Source organism: Mirounga leonina, unplaced genomic scaffold (assembly GCF_011800145.1).
Source record: "Mirounga leonina isolate KUSES-001 unplaced genomic scaffold, KU_Mleo_1.0 Mir_127, whole genome shotgun sequence".
Classification (NCBI taxonomy): Eukaryota; Metazoa; Chordata; class Mammalia; order Carnivora; family Phocidae; genus Mirounga; species Mirounga leonina.
Genome location: NW_023270316.1, coordinates 30132451 through 30154520, shown reverse-complemented (window position 1 = coordinate 30154520; position 22070 = coordinate 30132451). Strand labels below are relative to the sequence as shown.

The following is a 22070-nucleotide window of genomic DNA, read 5'->3' as shown; positions in this document are numbered from 1 at the left end:
CAAATAAGTAAACAGTACCTCAGTTTGCCAGTCCTTTCTCTAAGAGATCAGTTCATGAATCGAAACAGGTTTGCTTTCTAAATCAGTGGTGTGCAATTCCTCATAAAGGGACATCTCTGTGGTTGGCTGAATAATGGAATCTTACAAATATCAGGAACACTACTTGTCACATGTGAGCAAAAATGTTTGCTGTATCGAGAGGGTACAGGTGCCTGACACTTCGTTTCTTTGCCTCTAGCAGTGGTGAATATTTTCTCAAGATCTGTAAGTGGTCACAGCTACATACCTTTTGGGAGTCCAAGTATATAAATAATGCAGTTATTTCTACCTGAACTGTTAACTGCCAAATTATAAACAAATCCTTTTGAAAAATTTACTTTTCCAAAATGTGTTTCATATATTTTTTAAAAAGAGCGTCATGTTTGTTAAGTATCGTAGACCCATGTGCTGCTAATTGATGTTTATTTTCTTCATTTGGGTTTAAAAAGTTTTGGAGCATGTAGTAAGTATTAGGAAAAACTGTCATGTTGTAGCTGCTTGAAATATCAATAAATATAAGAAATATCAATAAATATAAGAAATATCAATAAATATAAAATATTTAGAGCATATATAATACTTTCACATTCATCACTTAATTTAGCTTAATTTTTTATATTTATCGTATGTAAGTTTAAGTCATAGGAGGCAAAAATTGTCTAACCTCAATGGAATTCTGAAGAAAAAATAATACAGGGTGGGATGGAAATTTAGTACATTCAAACAAATTACTAAACATGTTAAATGTTACATATTCATTCACTAATGACCTGTATAATTTTTTTGTGCCCAAATCATAAATCATCAGGTTATGGGATACTACACTATAATTAACATACCGTAATGTAATACTATATTGTGCTATGCCATGCTGTGTATCAGGTTACACCACACTATATACTGTAGAGATCAGGTTCTACAATACTACTTATTATCCTATAGGAATATATAGTATCACTGTCAACTGTGAAAAGGAGAAATGTAAAAACGTCTCATCGATTTCTCAGAAAAAGGAAAACTACTTGAAAAACTTCTGCAATACATTAACCACTGGTGCAAAAATAACTTGGTAAAATTTTCTTAAAATACAGGATTTCAAGTTTAATTAAATATTACTTTAAGACAAAAAAATGAGTAGGCATCTATAGTCTTGTAAAAGACCAAAAGCGTATTTTTAAACTACCTGAAATTTTACCAGTTGTCATAGTAATTTGAGTATTTCTAAATTTAAAATCTTAAAACTAAGTAACTAAGAAAATGCTATAAGGAAGACTCAATGCCAGACAGGACATGTAGGTTTAGACCTACATATCTACATATGTATATCTATCCTGATACCTAAGTTAAACTAAAAAACTTCAACTTAATTATCAAAGTGTTTTTCATAAGAAACTGAAACAGAAAAATGATTTAACATTCCGTAGCAGAAAAATAAGTTTAAGACTAACCCTGTCACATGAGATACTATGTTCTTACAGATCACAATATGCTTTATGCCTTACACATATGTACCACCTTGTTCTGATAATACTGACTTTACAACCCCCAAATCAGGCACTTCTTTCTATATACCTATTTTGTTTAAGACCTTATATAGGTCTGAAATCAAGTAAAAACAATATTTAACCTATAAATATAACAACCATGCATATCAATAGGATAATTAATAATATAATATTGAAAAGATACAACACAAATTACCCCAAAATATCAAATTTTAAATAAAATGATAAACTTTAATCTTAAAAAATGGAATGGGATGGAAATGACTGAGGTGAACTAATAAAACTTTACTGAAACCTCCTATGTTCACTACGAATGGCCCATCCATGAATGCACGCATACCCACCCTTGAGTTTGTGAGACAGAGATGAGAGAGCAGAGGCAGGCCCAGCTACACCATAAGTTTTGTAAATGCGCTCACGAGAAGCAAGGTTGTGAGATGGAGATTCTATAGTGGAAAACATTGGCAAAGAAGCAGCACAGATTCAATGGAAAAAAAAATTCAGCAGAGAACACAAGCAGAAACAAAGCATTTCAAATGGTATGCACAATCACCTTAGTAAAAAGTTTATATTTTGCTAAATTTTCCAACAGGTTTATATTTCTCTAAAATTAAAACGGAAAACAAAGGTCAAATTGATTTAGATTAATAGAGATAGCTCCAAATGCATTAAAAGTTAAGTAAGGCTTATTGCTCTCATAAACCAAATATGAACATTCCTTTTTAGACTAATGTTTCTTTAACTCAGTTTTCTTTTCTTTGGTGCTCATTTACTTATAAATAAAAGTTTATAAGTAAATTTTTTTCCTTTATAAATAGTGGGAGATACAGAAATATTACTTACAGTTTAGCATACTACTGTCACCTAGTTTTCTGTATGGACACATGACTACAGGATTTTTCCAGTATGTATGGAAACACTTACGGTTGACTACTTTTCTAAGTCCACCTTTGGTGGGAAATGTTAGTGCTACTGTTCTGTAGAGCCTATTACTGAGATACCAAATTTTGTTTATAAAAAGTTTTGTAACACAAACAAAGCAAAGCAAATTTATAAGTCACTGAAAAATGTTAGACACATTAATGATTTACCATGCAGAAAATGAAGTACTTAAATTATCTTTTTTCCAAATAATTAATAGAACTTCTAAATTGTAGTCTTTTAAAAGTAGTATCTTAAAAAAACGCTCTAAATCTGAAAAAAAAATCCATTTTATTTAAAATTTTAACTCCTAGCAATGAAAATAAATGTAATCAGTTGAGCTAAAATAAATTCAGGTAGTAAGGAGATAACTTTGTTACTGAAATAAAAAATTGGATACAACATACACTTTTCTCAATGCAGAAAAAGTAATAGTTGACTGATTTATTAGTGTGGCCAAGATTAAACATGAACTACTCATAAGCCAAGAAGTCCTTCCATGCAAGGTACTGACTATGCATTACGTGTCAGACACTGTTCTAGGAATTGAAGATAAAATGATGAACAGAAATAAAGTCCATATTCTTATGGAGTTTATCTTCAGGTAAAAGGAGAGGCAACAAACAAATATATACTAGATCAAGTGGTGATGAACTTGGGAGCCACAAGCATGCAGATGCTAAGTGACATTCCATGCCTGGAGAGGACCAATTAGGGAGTGAGGTCCAGAAGAGACAAAGCCCTGGGACATTCCTAGGAAGAAAGAACAGAGGAGGAAGCAGAAAAGAGAAATGAACAGTCAATGAGGTAGGAAATATCCAGCAGAAGGTATTTCAGGGAAAAAAAGAGGGATCAACTCTGTCATACACTGCTGACAGATCAAGTACAATGAGATCTTAGCACTGACAAACAAAAGTGACTAATTTCTGTGAATAAGGATGACTGCAAGGACCCCTTGCAGTGGTTCAAGAGAGAAAGGTAGGAGTGCATGGAGAGATGGGGCATACACGCCCTCAAATCATCTTCATCTAAGTTAAAAAAAAAAAAAATCTTAAATTTTTAATGTTTTTGGGCAACTTTCTTTTTGAAATCTATGAAATCTCAAAGGTACCAAGCACTGCAAAAGGAATTCTTCTGCTATTTAAATCTCATATAATACAAAGTCTGCAACTGTCACTGAAAATATCTGTTAGGAGGGTACCAGCTTTCGAATGGAACAGTTAATTCAAGGGGAATTCAAACTGCAAATGTAAGGATACAGTCTTGTGGCTTGCTTGCTAAAGTCTGTGAAGACAGGGTTTAACAGGAGGACACAGGAGAAGGAATCAGAATACTATCTTAACTGGAAGCACCTGTAAACATAAATGTGAAAAACAAGGCAATTTGTAGGGTAAGATGTTAGAGGTTTAAGGACAAACTCCTGGAAAAGGTTTTGAAGCCAGAACAGCTTTGAAGTCTTTTCAATATGTTACAAAGCCTAGAGAGATTGAATTCCTAGGTATGATTCACAGTGAATAAGAAACATTTTTTGAAAGTCTTAAATGCCTAAAGAAATTAAGCTGTGACTACACACACTTGTTTTATGCATTTAATTTTTACAAAATTTGCTCATATTTGAACATAATTTGATATAGTTAACTTTTTAAAAGATGTGTATTTTTCAATTTAAAAAGAGAAACAATCCTTAAGACATACATTGATATCTATGCACAAAAGAAAGTCAATCAACTTTCAGGCAATTTGTTGGAAACGAAATAATCATGTTCTTTTTAAAATCTCACTTTATAGGAAAAACAACCAATTATTAAATTTGCCTCGGTGGAATTTTGATTGTTTTGGGTGCAATATGTAGTTCACTGAAGAGAGTATTAAAACAATATAAAAAATGGGATTTTTCTCCGGTACTTATTTGAAGTCATTGTTGTGTGTTTGGTATAAAATATCCCTTTATTAACAATACGGTTCTTTATGTGTCATTTATTCTTTGTTTTCTTTGTTTTGGATCCCAACTATTAAGTTCCCTGGGGAACTTAGTTCATTTTCTGATCACAGCAACTCTGAGTTCACTGTAAACTGTACTTAAAAAAATTACTCCTTAGGTACTGATAATCAAAAAAGCAGTATAACTTTAATTTTTAATAAGGAAAACATTCTTGTTTCAGTTTAACAAGGACAAATTGTGGTTTTGCTATAAATATTAGAACCTTGACCTTGTCACTGGGAACATACACTGGAAGAATCAAAGAATATGTCACCATCTGGTGGCAGCACACAAAACTGCAGTTCTGGGATTTAAAAAGCGGCATATACTCCTTTTCATTGTTAAGTCAACAATTAAGCAATGATCAGAAATGTTAAACGGAATATTAGAAAGGACACTATGTTGGAAATACATTATATCTGAGAGGTCAGGTGTCTAATCACATCTCCTATGTCACTATCCCTGATACTCAGACGGGAAGTAATATTGATGGACTTTTTCCCACAGAACATGCTATAGGAGACTACAAATAACTGGCAGAAATAGTCTTCAGCATCTATTTTTGCTTTTCGTCTAGTTCTCAATCTTAAGGAGATTTGAATTGGATTTTATAGTCTCAGTAAAATTACTAGATGTAATCCTAACATAGATATTTGAAAGAATTTGAGGAAGTTTTATAAATAAACCTATGACAATGCTTAAATTTCACTGTATTCTGTCCATGCTTATACATACCTACATTGATGTGTGTGTATATATGTATTTTAAAATATAAGAAAGAAATTAATTCTATAGATCCTTCACAAGCAATGATCATAAAATTTCATTGAGCTTATGGTAGAACAACAGGGACAGTGTTCCTGACTTCCTTCACCCGATTTAAATCCCAGTACTGTACATTTGTATTCTGCTCTGAATAGAACTTCAGATATTTTTGACAGTATAGACGCCTTCCATAGGCAGTAAATGGTTAAGTCTAACTTGATATTCTGGAAATTATTTTAAAATTATCTATTTTTAAAAATAAAAAAAACTAGTTTATTGGTTCTTGAGACAATATATAAATTAAACATTCAACCTAGTCAAAAGATGTAACTGAACAATATGCAGATAAAACAATTATTATAATTAAGTGTAATAATTATTCCCACTTCTGTCTATTAATAGTTTGGAGGATTTAAAATAAGGTGATAGTAATAATTACAAACTCTTAGCTAGTAGCCGTCTGGATGGACAGCTTTAGATGCAGTATCACTGCACAATCGGTAAATCCAGAATCCTGGTAAATTTATCAGGAAAAAAGCTGAATTATGTGAATACTAAAGGAGCTTAAGAAATGGAATAGGAAATAAAATTTATTCACATAAAGGTTAGTATACTAAATGAATTATAAAATAATGAAAGCTAGAACAAAATTTCCAACTGAAAGATAAAACAGAAACACACGTTTCATTAGAATATAACATTAACCTACATGATAAGAAAGTTGGAAGGAAGATGGATGAAAATCTGTAAGGTGGATATAACCCCCAAAACACAATGGGTCTCTAAATAACTTCTAGACATAACTGCACCTGCATAAAACATACTCATGGCATATTACTGAATATATAGTAAATTCCAAGTAACTATGGTTAAGGGATATAACATTAGGGAAAAGCGTATCATTTCAGAGTTTTTGATGGCTGAGACAGGAAAATTCTGAGCAAAATCTGATGTGTGTGTATCCTGGGCCTTAGAAAGAATAACTTCAAAAAACTCCATGAAAAGGTTAAGTATTACTCCTTCAGTGATAATGTGAGGCACAAGAGGGCTGGGGATGCTCTAAAAAATAAAAATCTGGCTCTCCACAAACTTCTTATTAGTTGCAAAGCAAAAAATGGTAACTATCGATCAGAGAAATCAGACACTTTGTTCAGGTTCACTATAACCATGTCCTGTCTTAAGAAGGATACAACTTATGTAGCACAAAGACAGCTAGAACTGAAACCAACACAAAAAGCTTTTAGAGAAGATACTAACGTTTGAAGAAAGAAGAAAAGAGCAGTCACATAAATCCAAGGTTCCATCTGTGCCATACCTTCAAGGTAGGCAGGTAAGCAAATGGACAAATTTTGTGGTATGATTACAATCCAGGATAGAAAGGACCTCTCAGTCTTGGAAACAAAGCTGGCTTTTATACACTAACATTCATAGTAATATCTGAAAATAATGTTACTATATGAAGAATCAATCTCAAGACAAATAATAAAGTTATGCTGTAAAATGTACACTGAGGAGTAGCTAGGAAACCTCAATTGTCCCTTTCCAAATTCTTTCTTGCCACTCCTTCCACACTGAGAATAAAACTGATCTCTCTCTCTGGCTGTGATTTCTTCCAACCTTCCTTGGTGCATAAGAGATGTTAACTGCTTGCATCAGAAGGCAATAATGATATCCTCAGATAACATTTACTGGGCACCCCACTTTATGGATGGGGTAAACAGGGCTCAAATGTGTCAAGTAACCTAACTAAATAAAGCTAGTAAGTGGCTGGAGAGGAAATTTGAGTTTTAAATCTTTCCATCACTTCATCTCTGTAAGCTAAATAAACACAAGGCTTTAGTATATATTAGTATTCTCAAATGTAAATAAATATGCATGCAGATACTCAAGTGGACCTTTTTAGTCACATTTAGCAAATTTTGGTCTCATTTAAGAATGTGACATACAGGTGTCATAGAAAAACTCTTGTTGCAAGGTAACCTTGAGGTTTCCTATCTGGGCTTGAAAGTCCTGTCAAAATAACAGATAACATAACAAATAATAAAATAATATATGTTACATGTTACATGGTTAAAATGTCTGGGAGAATAGTAAATTGTCTTCACTATCATTTTTTCTACAAGAAAAATAAAAACAAACTATTTAGCATCCTGTACAGTAGATATAAAATGCCCATGTTAAACACAGTCATTTGGAATAGTTTCTCAGTTGGAGGATCATGCTTAAGTATAAACTCAGAATTAACATAACTCAGTATATTAGACACCGTATCGTCACATTATAGCAGTTTTAATTAGTATTGAAATATTCTTCCTCTTCTTTGAAGCTGTACACTGAGTAAATACTGGAATATCTAGCATAAAATAACAAGAAATACATGACCTTAAATTCATAGTTTACACTGAAGAAAGTGATCATCTTAGGCATTTACAGTCAATAAATATTCCTTCAATGCCTATGATGTGTAAGAACTGGTCAGGGGCTATAGGACAGAAAATTATGTTTTCAAAACGAATGAGTAGACAGTGAAAATAAGCAGTGTGATATTCTTACAGAAAGCAGGCAGAGATAGCATACTCCACCTCCGTTCACTAGAACCTCATTGCAAAACTGCTTACCAACTCTACAAACTACATAAATAATTTGAAATAAAAAAGTAAATTATACAACAGTAAAGAAAAAGCCTATATGCACACTTCTCTCTCTCTCATGCCTATCCACGCATAAGACAAGGGAAATTTGTAATTTTATTTCAGTTAATTATTCTATTTCACTACAATAACAGTTGAAATAATTTGTGTATATATATAATTTTGTTAATTTCAAAAATTATCAAATTAATTTAATGTACCAGAATAAATACCAATTCCAAATATTAGTGAAAAACTATGCCTCAGGAACAAAACAACCTAAGGAATTATTGATAATAACACTCACAGAAATTCTAGGTAAGGTTAACATGTGGGGCAGTTCATGTGTCTACGTAGAGCTTATTTACTTAACTGGGAACTTAAGTTATGACATTTAGGAAATCTTTTTTTCCTTTCCAACTATTCTGCATTCTTAAAATTAAACTATAAAGGAAAAAATAACCAACCCAAACAAAACTAATATTCTAGATGATAAAACAAATGTAGTCAGAAATTTTAAAAACACATATTGGGGCACCTGGGTGGCACAGTCGGTTAAAGTGTCTGACTCTTGGTTTCGGCTCAGGTTATGATCCCAGGGTTGTGATCGAGCTCTGCATCAGGCTCTGCGCTCAGCATGGAGTCTGTCTGAGGTTCTCTCTCCAACAGCACCTCCCCCCACCCACCCCCACTTGCTCTCTCGCAAATAAATGAATAAATCTTAAAAAAAAAACCCACACATATTAAAGGCCAGTTTGGGCAGCATTATTTATCAGTACAAAAAGGTGAATATTTATTTATTTATTTTTTAAAAAGCTTTTTTTTAAAGATTTTATTTATGTATTTGACAGAGGGAGACACAGAGAGAGAGGGAACACAAACAAGCAGGGGGAGTGGGGGAGGGAGAAGCAGGCTTCCCGCTGAGCAGGGAGCCTGATGGGGGGCTCGATCCCAGGACCCTGGGATCATGACCTGAGTTGAAGGCAGACGCTTAACGAATGAGCCACCCAGACGTGCCCCCAAAAAAGGTGGAATATTTAAAACATGGTCTTTGTAGTCAGTAGGACTGGCCTCACATTCTGGCTCTACCATTTACTATAGGTGTTTCTAGGGAAAATCATTTATCCTAAGCTTCTGTTTCCTTATTTGTAAGATGGGGACATTATCTTAAATGATTAAATGAGGATGTATTAAAGTGCTTAAATACAGCGTTTAGTACATAATGGTGACTATCAGTATAAGCAAAAATTAGTAAATATCGTCTTCTATACATGTTTTACTAATTAGTTACGGGAAATTCAGTACGTAGCCATCTTCTAAAGCAAGGTGAACTGCTGCTGTGATGATAGCAGTGACGTTCAGGAAAGAATACCCTACTCAGGCAGTCTTAACCATAAGCACTCTGCCATATTTAATTTTCTTAATATGATGTGATTAAGGCCATTCTAATTTATTTCCAAAACATTAAAACTATTTTTAGATTCCGTACTATTTTTAGTCACGCTAAAAATTAAGAATTCTGGTTTGTGGAATTTGAAAGTCAAACTTCAATGATATTCTGATGAGACTAAGAGGTTTAGAAGAAAGATTTAAGTTAATTCCCATTGTTGGAGTACAGGCAAGCAATGATTCAGAAAACTGGTAACTGAGATATGTCTAGGCCATGATTTCAAATTTGCTCCAAGATGGTGAAGGAAGAAGTGGTACTGATAACACCCAGACACAAGATGCATAAAATTATTTCGATACAATGTCAGTTGGAAACCTATTATCCTTTGGGAGAGACAAATCTGATTTTATTATGGTCTTTATATTTTGAAATATTTTATTAAATAATTTGGTAAAGTAAAAACAATAATTACACTTTTTTTTTAGAAGACTTGCAATGACCCTTTGGGTAGAACAAAAATATCCTTACTTCTTCTCTTGTCTGCTGTGGCTATGACATTATCAGGGTAATTTCTTGTTTAAAATTTTGTATCTAATATGGATTTTCTATCTAAACTGATCATGATATTTTTCATTTTTGTTTTTTCCCTTGTCTTTACCTTTCAACCTTCTTGTAATCTGGGCAGCACATATAAACATAAAAAAAATGTTGCTCCATAAAATGAGTAAGCTAAGTTGTCACTCCTCTTTCCTTCTTCTGTAATGCTTACCAAGGAAGGAAAGAACTATTTCACGTACATGACACTTCTATTTCCTTGAAATTCTTCTTTTAAGAGACAATCAAGTGAATATTATACATATATAAAGAAAATGACTGGCTAGAAATTGATATTACTTATATTTCTAAACTACTTAATTTCATTAAACTTGCCTAATGTATAGTGCAATCCTAGAAAAGCTTATACTCCTATATACTCTAACGTAGATAATATCATAACAAGTAACATCATTTGCATGAGCTGGGACTTTCATAAACTACCTCATTCAGTGAGTGTGTCAATATATTGTATGGCTGATATATGAACTGAAGGCCAAGAAGAACATATTGTTGTCATACTGCAAGAAGCTTTGAGATGTTTATGTGGAAGCCTCAGGAGGTTATTAAGAAAAAAGAACACTCTGTTAAGTGTAATTTGTTTGGGTCTATTTTCCAGATCAATGTGAGTTACTATCCTGGATGAAAGGCAAGAGCAGTCCTAGAAGGCAGAGCGAAAATCAAATGATAACATATTAGAAACAAGAAGAACAACAACAAAAATAAAAAGCAAGAGAAGAAACAACAATTTGAGAAAATCTGGAAACCTAAAGTTGCTATACATTTCATAGATACCAAATTCACTTAAAAGAAACAAACTTGCCCAGTACCACCTCTCCTGCACCCACGTGTACAGTGAAATAGGTTTATTCTCTTGGGGCATCTCTCAGTAATAAAGATCCAGTGTAAAACAATGAAAGTTATCTCTATAACTGAGACTTAGTATAGTCATGCATATTGTAAAAGAAAAACTTAAATAAAATAGGTTTTTCTTAACACGCTTTATTGTATGTATTTGCTTATGCTGGAATTAGAATAGAGAGCATAACAGTCATACTTCAATAACTATACTTAATAAAAAAGGTGTGATTAAAAAACATATGTCTTAGCTGCAGAATGTCTTAGCTCAAAATAGCTTAAATTAAGCTTCAAAAATGTGGGAAGGGATAACATCCTCATTAAATAAAACCAGTCAAGTGAGTTGATAAATAATTAGTAACTGATAAACAACTCAGAACAAAGCTTCAGAAATGGCTTGATGAGGCAGGTAAGGCTGACAAACTTACTCTGAAGCTGAGGCTGCTGGAAGGAAAGGGGCTGTCCGAACACAAATGGGCTGTGGACTAGGGAAGAGGGAGGTTTTGCAGCTTGATCAAAGATGGAAGGAGCTGGGAGATTGGGCCGTGACTGAATGGAATTCAATATGGCACTCAGTTGGTCACCTGCAGTGGGCAAAACAGTCAAAACTACAACTTGTTATTAATTAACATCCAAAATGGCAAAGAATATGGTGTTTATGACATTCAGATAAAGTTAAACACTAAATAAAACTATGCCAATTCAGAAATGAGTGGAAGCTGGTGTTTGTTATCCTCAAGTTAGGGACCAAATGTTGCATGTTGTTTTAATAATCTTATGTAACAGCCCACCTACAAAAACAAATTCATGTAAATTCTTATACAACATTGAGCAGCAGCATGAGAGAATTCAGAGTCCATGAAGAATCTATGATAGATAAGTTGACTCAATATCATACAAGTGTAAATGAAGATCTAAGTAAACGATGTCTTCTACATAATACCTAACAAATGACTAAATAACCCTGCCTCATATGCGGTACACTTCATGCAGAAAATAAGCAAATATGAAAAGGTTTTTAAGAAAATGTAGAATTGAAGGGAGGCAAAGCATATGTTATTAACTTAGTAATATATTTACATTTAGTTAATAAATTAATATTTCCTTTTTTTTAAGTAGTTCCTGCCAAGAAATTATACTTCTTAAAGCATGAACTCCTTTGCTTGGATGAATAATATAAAAATCTATAAGACCTATAAGATAAAAAGGAGTATGAGCTATCTAATTTGAATAGTATCTCAAATATGAATTCAGGCATTTTTCCTTAAAATTAAATACAAAGGACTTTAACAGATAAATATTTTTAAAAATATGAAACAATATAATTAGATGGATGATCCTTAGCTCCTCCTTTATAAGATTATGCATATTAAATAGTTTATATGATGCTGAAAAAGAGAAGAAGAAAAAACTTATCTAGACTAGTTGATGCAGAAACCGGAAAACAGTACCTTTCCAGTCCCTAAACATAAAGTTTTTTAAGTGAAAACTTTAAATGAAGCAGCAAGAAGGAAAAGACATATGGAAAGAACTGTGTACATAGCTACATGCCTACTGTTCAAAAACTTACGCTGTAGTTACAGAAAGGATTTTAGAGATTATGAAGAATTATTTAGAATTAAGAATACAGAATTTTTGCAAAAAACAATTTCTTGAACTTGGGACAGTATAAATAAAGTTAAAGAAAATGGGAATTACTGTTAAAGGTAAGTTCATAAACAAAGGTTAGATATATTTAATTAGATTTAAATTTCTTAATATTCCTTTGCACCATCTAAATATTTAAAAAGCCTACTAACAAGTACATGCCACTTCTGAACAATATTAGCAGAATCACACTTTTAAAAAGTAATACTTTAATATTTCTACTTAATAACAAATGTTCTCAGCAATGTTTGGCTCTTAAAAGTTGGTTTATATTCCTATGACGTTTTAATAAATTATATTTTAAAGACTGATTTAAAGTCATAGCCACCAGTACAATTTAGACATTTTAGAGATTGCCTGACAGCATACAATTTGAATTAAACACGGCTTTAAAACGGATTATTAACAAAGCATAGAAGTGATAAGTAAATGCTGAGATTTTAATTTAGGAATCGATAATGGGAGAGAGAAAGGGACATGAAGAAAACACCACCACGCATTACCCTACTTAAGTATGAAGATCTAGCTTAACTTAGTTGAAATCTAACCTACCAAAAATAAACAAGCAGGTATCTCCAAGCCTGCAGGATAGACCAACATAACAGAGTAGGAAAAGCCAAAAAGAAATCTTGTAGCTAGGCTTCCTTCATATGAATACTTTGTGGAAAGCAATAAAGGTATCAAACAAAATGTGGTTTTGTTTTAAATTGAGTATTTCCTCTATGTTGATGTCATTTTGCATCTTGTTGACTATTTCATTATTTCACTTGCTCTGCAAGTCAAGTCTAATGACACTGTCTTTGTTCCTTGAAATCAAATCCTATGAATTAGTTTAGATAACATTTTAAAGTAAAATTATTTCCCCATAGGCTATCTTCTCCCTTCTACCCATCATCCAACTGTATGCTACTTGCTGATGATATGCTGATTTAGGAAAGGAGTCAGGATCAGGTACATAGAAAGGAACAGGAATGTGTCTGAATTTAGATACAAATACAATTTTAGATGAAATTCAGATATAAATTATTCTGAAATAATTATTGTTTGGGTTGTCCATGACATTGGTCTCTTCTAATATGGCAGCCCAAAACAGCTACACACATTTTATATTCTTTGGCTTAGGGCTTTTGTTTTTCTTTTCACAACTTCCTGATTTCATTATACATACCAAACCCAAAGATATCATTCGTTTCATGTAATTCTAAATTAACTAAGATCACTTGGTTAGACATTCAAAACCGCACATATGGAATAAGGCTGATGTGTAATATTACTTAAAACGTTTTGATTTTAAATGATCATTTTGGAAGGTTCTTTTTTTGCTCATTAACACTACTCTTAATAATAAGTGGATGATAAAAACAATAGTTCTTTTACTAGATATAGTGTCACAGAATCTTATGATGTAAATTCCAAGTGAATATCTTTAAAATAAGAGCAAATAATCAAGAACTCCTATAAAACATAAGCTAAAACTGTTAAAAATGATAATGTAAAAACAACACTTCTGCAAATATTTTGATTGTTAGTTTTCCAGGAAACTTTAATAAAGTTTTGTGGGTGAACAGTAATAAAAATGGGTAAAAGAGAAGGTAATAAAAAATATTAAAGTTAGGTAGGTAAAAGACTCACTTTAGAAAACCTACCTTTATTATTTCCAAGTCCATAATCAAATCCTTGGGCGCTGCAACTTGCCCCTTTATTAAAAGCTTGCACTGAGAAAGGGCTTGGAGGAGGAGTCTGAGAATTTTGATCCAGAAGAACTTGTTCTATAATAAAAGGCACAGCTATAACATTAGTTTCTTATGTGCTATTCCCTATTCATAGAATAAAGAGAGAATCGCCAAGAAAGAGTTTATAATGGTTAGATTTTAAAATAACCTCATATTTAGATTTAATAATAAGTCTAACAATTAGGGTCATTGACACTTGACAACGTAAATGACAAATCTTTGTTTTCATTTATCAAATACACAGTGAAACTTAGAAACTGGATATGTTCTTATGGAGCCAATTTACTTTTCTGTGGCTGGATACATCACTGAATGTATACCAATATTTTTGGACCAGGAACTCAAATTTGTAACAAATTTATACAAGAGTAGTTTATAAAATAAAAACGTGTACCCTATAAACCAGAAATTAAAATATTTTGTATATTAGTACTCAAATAGTAAAGTCTCAAAAATGTCTAAGTATACGGTACTTTTTCTATTTGAGTACTAATATACAAATTATTTTAAGTTCTGAATATAAAAATTGTGGAAAATTAAACTTTTAACTTACTTTTACTTATTATATAAGGCCATTTTCCCCAAAATGAAAGGATGATAAACCAAGTCATATAATCAGAGCTATTTGCACATGCTCAAGTCAATAAATATATCAGAATTCCTATTTCATGAAAAAAAGGCAAATATTTTATACGGTTTACAACATAATTAATAAGCTAAGTTATTCTCTATTATCAATCAAGTGGCCAAAAGAATCTGTATAATACTAAAAAACTAATGCCATAATTCAATAGCTATATTAAAGAAAAAGGCAAAATAAAATCTGCCAAAGGAAAGGTAAAAAAGGAGAAAAAAAAGTATTCCATCAAAATCACATAATGAATAATGAAAAGTTCTGAGTATATTTTTTAAAAGCTAGGATCCCTTTAAAGACAAAATGGAACTAGAAGAAGGTGGTGGAGTATTCTTCCTTCCTGTGAATCAGAATCCTGCTGTACCACTGCTACTGTATGTCTACCCCTTCACTTACATTTCTAGACTCTTTTCAAGAAATCAATCCCAGCACTTCCCTTAGGCAATACTCTTGAGTATGAGAGATCTCAGCAGTGGAATATCTCTTCTGGAAAATACCCATGAACACTAATCTGAATGGGAAAGACGGCATCACTCTTAAAACCTCAGAATGGTCTCAGCACCAAGTATGAACTCTGTTTTTAACCAAGCAGTAACTTTGCCTAGTAGCTTTACTTACAGATATAAAGAATTTTAACAAGAGGAAAATTTTGTTTTACTTATAATACCTCATATAAATTGCCATAGTGCCAAATCCTCTTACTTCCATATTAGATACAGTTACTAATACCAATGAGCAGACTATTCGGATACAATTATCAACTAATCTTAGTGATTTTAAGGCACCAACTTATCACTTTTTCCCTGATCACCCCAGGTCTTAATGTTAATTTAAGAATCAGATTATGATCAAATATATATGTATCAAAAGAGCAAAGGACCATTAAGTGATGGCAGAGAGAAATTTAAACTTCTGCTTTTAGGGCGGAATGTCTTTCTTAGCAGAAACAATATCCTAATTTAATTTAAGAAGCATTTTATCTAAGAAGAACCTTCTACCTTCTAAGTATATAGAAATAAAATTCTCCGTTTAAAAGTCAGTCTTTTTAGTATAGACGGCATTTTACATTTTAATAACAACTAACCTTACCATCTGCTAGCTTTATGTTATTATTTGTTCATGTAGCTTTCATATCGAACCTACAAAGTATTTTCATTTTGTAAATGAGAAAACTGAAACACAGAGATGTTAGGTAACTTGGCCAAGGTCACACTACTGAAAAGCTGCAGAGCTGGTGTTTGTACTCTAGCAGTCCAGCTCTGGAGTCCACTCTTACACATTAGGCTATATTGCCAGTTAAAATAATTATAAGCTAGGAAGGTCCTTTGATAGTTACCTAAACTATTCTCATATTATTTAACTATGTCTTCTATAAAGCTCATCTCACTTTAGGTATTTTCATTTATATCTAAATATTCCTATATAGTGGAAATGTTTAAGAATTTCTGAACTTGTAGTATGTACATAAGTATATTATAAATGGGAAGGTTATTTTGTAAAATGTCTGATTTACATCAAGTGAACCCTTTTTCATTCTCACAACAAATGAAGGATGGTTATGCCATTTCAGAACATTATTTTATAACCACATCATCTCTGACTATAAAAAGCGTGTCTGTAAAGACAAGGAAGGGAGTAGGTTCTCAAATTCTATTCATTGACTACTGACACAGGGCGGTATGGTGTAATGAGCACAGTATCTCAAATACGAATGAAGATTCTAGCTCAGGTCTTATATCTCCCATACATCCAGCTGTATAACCATAGGGAAGTCATTTTAAATTCTGTGACCTTTAGTTTCCTTAGCTGTAAAATGAAGATTATATAACTTATCACAAAGGCTTGTTGTGAGGAAAAAAAAGAATTGTTTAATGTACAATATTAATATATCTAGATGTACTCTGTCATTCATGAAGTTACAAATTTAAAAAAATCTATACTTATGGCCATATTACCTCTTGGACAATAAATACTGTGAATTTATTCTCTTTTGGATAAATATGCGTGTTCTTTTATATCTGACCTTTTCCTATAAGTTTTGGGATTTGGAATAAAATCTATGCTTGACTTACCCATTTATTTTGATGTCCTAACTAATATTTTTGTGACTCAACTTGTATTTACAAAACTTAATATGCAATTAGTATGTGCCAAAACTGTTTTAGAATGAGGAATACAAAGATTAAAAACGCTGTGCCTGTCCACAGAGGACTCACAATCTAGTTTTAAAGATATAAAAATTAACTTCAGTATAATATCAGTTTTGTCTAGTGGTGAATATAGTTCTTTGGGAACACAGATTTCTTGACTCAGTCAGGATCATTTAAAGATTCACCCAAGTGATGACATGGTCTGAACTTGGAAGAACCATGTTTTTGCCCGCAGGAGAATGATGAGAGGGGGACAATAAGGAAAGTCTTTTATTAAATGAGATCGTTATTGAAAAAGATAAAGTTGAAAGCTGAAACTCTAACAACAAAATAGGAATGCTCCAAAAGATGCTATGCATTCATCCAATGCTCCTATTCTGAGACAAAATTCAATCAAATGAAATTGCCTGGGAGAAGTACTATGATTGCGGTTTGAAAAGTGAACTTCCATCTAGTGGCAGAAAGGGTAAAACATTCAGCCCTGGACTGGCACAGAATAATGAATCCACATCAATGAAATAAAAAGCATGGCTTTCAAAGATGGATTCATATGTTCCATATTTTCTTTTAATTCTCTTCTTACAGGTGCATTCATTTAGTATCCATTATTTTACAAACAAATGTTAACAATTGTAAGATTTTAACCTTTAGTTTTGCTTTTTACCTAAAAAATAAACACACAAAAAAGCTGTTTACTTCTGCATTTCAAAGGTTAATCAGAATAAATCACAAATTTAAGCCAACTTGCCATCTTCATGTCGGAGATACTGGTTTCCGCCTCTGTCTCTAGCTAAGGACCATGCCTCTCCTTCATCACTTTCACAGAACTCTACCATGCTGTTCTTATCCAGCTGCACCCACGCACCTTCAGAATTGGTTACCTAGTACATAACAAAAAGCATGATTGATTCGCTTGATTCTTTCAGGGCACTCAGGCTGAAAACCAGCAACAAGTTTAAGTGTTTGAATAGGGTAATCATTCCGAAAGTTTTTACCATGAAATTAGTTTCTGAAATTAAGACCACAGCCTGAGGTAAGACAGAAATCAATAAAAAGTTCTGTAAAATACTGCTTATTTATGACTTTGGTAAAAATAATAATTTTTAAGGCACACGATAATCCCTAAGTAACTTTAAACATTACCCCAAAACAGGTGGCACTCTCTCGCTTTTTCTTTTTGGCACCTAAAATGTCCTAACACGGCAAACTATTATTTAGATTGGTCATGTCTACAATACAACCCGAAAATTACCCTGACGCTGAGAAATAGCATGACACACTACATCTTCAAGCTCATCGGCTGAGGCAAATGCCACAGTTGACTGAAAAGTAATTTTATTTGCTCAGGACTTCAGTGAGACACATAAATGGGAACAAAGAAATGAAACTCTTTGTATGTATTACATCTCCATACCAATTCATAGCAAATATTTTAAAGTGCTGTTAATCCATGACGTTATCGTACATTTGTAATAATGAAAAGATATATGCACATACCAAACATTCATATATACAATACAAATCATTTTGTTCTTATATTGTTTTCACAACGATAATTATGAGAAAAAATTACTTAAAAAAGAAACACAGAAAAATTATGTTAGTAATATTTGTAATACAAGTAAAGATAAAGAACATTAACATTTAAAAACCTGGGATGGAAATGGCAACCTTTGGAAGAAAGAGATGCTCTGGTTGTATTATATTAAAAAGGAATAATTTAGAAGTCATGAAGCTACAAGAATCCATACCTCTCCCACTGCTTTGACTTTGTTTCCCAGAACTAACATTCCAATTGGGATACCTCTAAGGTTAGGGCAGCTTCTGATGTTGTGACCGGAAGGTCCCGTCTTCACTACCTTGTACATGCCTGGCCCTCCTCGCAAGAACGACATATCTTGTTCTTGCATTGTGGCTTCCTGTGGGCAGCAGGAGTTTATATCTTTGAAAAAGTCATCAGTATTAGTTTTAGGTTCCTGAAAATTTGAATAGGAAAAAAAAAATAAACAAAATACAATCTATTATCACTTTTGCCATCCTCTTATTAATAGCTTTTACAGCAAGTCTATAATACTATCAAACGAGAATACATATCCAAAGATAACAGAAATATATACATTACTACCATTACTAAAGAATCTTTCAGTTTTTCAACGTTGAATAATACTTAAAATAGAGGTGAAGAAAAGAAAAATTAGCGGGAGAGCAAATGAACCTCTGCTTTTGCCCACCACAGTTTAAGAAATATGGTAGTACTTGATTTTATTTTTATGTTTTAATGAAATATTAAACAGTAGGAACAACAAAAAAAATATACTCTGTGAACCACAACTGAATAATTTTGAATCATTATTACTGCATTGCTGTATGTTGGTATGGGTTAAAAAGTCTAGATTTTCATTTCCTTCCACTTCGTAATAATTATTTATAGAGAAAACGGGTGTGAAGACTCTGGAGACTTATTTATTAATAGCGATAGCAATGATGAAAAAATGTGCATAAAATATAACTGCATCTTAATATTCACTAGTTATGAATGAATTAAGAGTGCTTATAAGATTTTAACAACTTATACTTTCTTAATATAATACAAATAAAAATGTCTTGCTAGATTTGTTAGGCCATTACTAAACAGCATTATATTAATGCTATTAACAGAAAAAGATGATAATACTTTCAGTACAGAGAATAATATCAAAGATGCATTTTTACAGAAATACAATGCATTTGGACATAAAAGGATTACTTCTAAAATGAAAGAAAAGGATATGCCCTAAGTTTTCTGTTGAATCTGGATGAAATTGTTTCCTATGTGAATGCAATGAAAAGAAATAATAACCTCCTCATATTTGCTCATCTTCCCATCAACATGTAAAGGAAAGTTCCATACTGCGGGTTCCTCCATTGTCATTACTACTCCTTTAAGACAGATATAAATTGTACTTTTTTTTTTTTTATTTAGATTTTACTTATTTATTTGACAGAGAGAGACACAGCGAGAGAGGAAACACAAGCAGGGGGAGTGGGAGAGGGAGAAGCAGGCCTCCCACCGAGCGGGAAGCCCGATGCGGGGCTTGATCCCAGGACCCTGGGATCATAACCTGAGCCGAAGGCAGGCGCCTAACGATTGAGCCACCCAGGCGCCCCTTAAACTGTACTTTTAAATACAGTACTAGAGACTCTACAAATTGCTTTATGTTTAAATACAACAAAAGATGACCATACTGGGACACTTATTCAAACATTAGGTTAAAATTAATATTTAGTAATGTCCTATAAATGGAATAAAAATAAAAAAAAACCACCACTAACATTTATGCAAGATAAAATAATACTGAATAGTTCTATCCCTCTATCACTACAAGTAGTCTCATACTAAAGGGTCTTTTCTATGGTAAAAAATTAAAAATAAAATCCTGAGGTTAAAAACAATGTGGATTCAAGAATTCTGTGACTTTAATTCAACATACGGTAGGGAAAATTTTAAACCCACTATTAACCTTCACATAATATTGTATAAATTTCATTATGGTGACAAATAATCACCAATTTTAAAATATACAAATAGGTACTAGGGATAATATTTATTTACAGTTAATGCAATTGTCATGCTGTATTTATCCAACATTCTTCATACAGTGGCAATTTAATGGAAATGAGAAGTTTAAATACCTGAAAAACTTAGATTAGATTTATAATCTAAAATAAACTTAAAATATGCATCGTACTTACCCATGCATATGTATTTGTAAAAACTTACATATGAATACAAAGAGAGTGCTCAAAATAAAAATGGAGAGTAAGGGTCTAAATTTTAAACTGTGCTACTATACTAACAAAGTTTTCAGTAGACATTTAAAAATGTCTAGTTGTGAATAATCAATTTTAATACATACACCATGCTATTTCATAGTTGGAAGAGGCATGTCAGTCCTATTTACAACTCATTTTTTAAAAGTTACATGGTATGATGTCAAAAACAACAAGCAAATATGAATATATTTAGTGAAAAATCAATTTCACTGGTATTCAATGATATATTTATAGCTTTTAACTAAGTTATAACAATATTTCCAACTTTTGATCATTTAGTGTAACATTAAGAGGTAAGTCTTGGCAAAAACTAATAACAATTGCAAGTTATTCAGTGAAAGACAATATATGAGAACTTCTATTAAAATATTTAATATATTATTGAACAAAGAAACTATATAAATTAATAAATGTAAAACAAAGTCTATCCATTTTTTTATATTAAGCAGTATAAGAGCTGATAGACAAAAAAAGGTCATAGAACTGTAGCTGTCATTCTCAGGCAACCCTAACATACATGCTTCATTCAGTACAGAAATGGAAGACCTGGGGACCAGTGTGTGAAACTGATGAAGTGCAGTGTTATTTTTTTCTCCTTGCATTCCCACCCCATTCTCAGATGAACATCCAAAGGGGCATTGTGAAAGGCTAGGGAAGAAGAGAAGAGCCACAGAGTTGGGACTTTCCCACTGAAATAAGCAAACTCTGAGAAAGCCAGATGTGGATGTCACTGTGGGAGAAGCTAGTCATAAATTACATTCAGCAAATTTGAAGTCACATAAAAGTTTAACTTGAACTAATAATACATTCTTTGGCAAAAGTAGAGGGAAAAGGATTACCAGGGAAACTCAACTGTAGCACTTTTTCGGCAAAAATTATTTTATTAACCGTAAGCAAAGGCTTCAAAAGGTAGAAGGTAAAATTTATTATACATGCTGAAATACCTGAATAACGTATGACTGTTCCTTACAGTTAACTCACCTGGGGAAAAAAAGCTTTGGAAGTCCATGAAAATACGTCCAAATCCCTGACTCCTTGGCTAGCATTAAAGATATTCTGAGCAACAAAGTTTAAGAAAGAAAAATATCAACAAAGAAAGGGAACAGGATATTATCTGCAGAAGATGCGTTCACAGTAACAACATTGTTCTGTACTCTATAGCACCAGCACTGTGATATTATTTTACTAAAGGGAAACTGAAGCCACCTGAGTAAACGACACAGCAAAGAAAGACTGATCAGTAAGTTTTTGTCAAAAGCTCTTCATGGATATAGTGTGTCATGCCATTTACTAAACTTAAGAGCCAGACATTGATTTAAAGCTTAAGACAGTCAATGCAAGTAGGAAACCTTAAAACTCTTTTAAGAGACGACGTATCTGTTTCAATACAAGCCAGATTTGTTTTATGAC

The 22070-nt window shown here is 32.5% G+C and overlaps 1 protein-coding gene across 7 annotated transcripts in view; it reads right to left on the bottom strand.

The window, feature by feature from the left end:
• Nucleotides 1-22070, bottom strand: part of MYCBP2 (MYC binding protein 2) — a 271010-nt gene that overhangs the window by 53636 nt on the left and 195304 nt on the right. For 5 of the 7 annotated variants that reach the window (XM_035003215.1, XM_035003216.1, XM_035003217.1 and 2 more), the window contains 4 exons: nucleotides 18599-18823; nucleotides 17596-17728; nucleotides 13977-14099; nucleotides 11112-11267 (listed from right to left, as the gene is read on the bottom strand). In XM_035003215.1, coding sequence (XP_034859106.1) covers nucleotides 11112-11267; nucleotides 13977-14099; nucleotides 17596-17728; nucleotides 18599-18823 — 637 coding nt within the window. The remainder of the gene's footprint in view (nucleotides 1-11111; nucleotides 11268-13976; nucleotides 14100-17595; nucleotides 17729-18598; nucleotides 18824-22070) is intronic. The other 2 variants (XM_035003219.1, XM_035003218.1) reach the window with 2 other exon arrangements.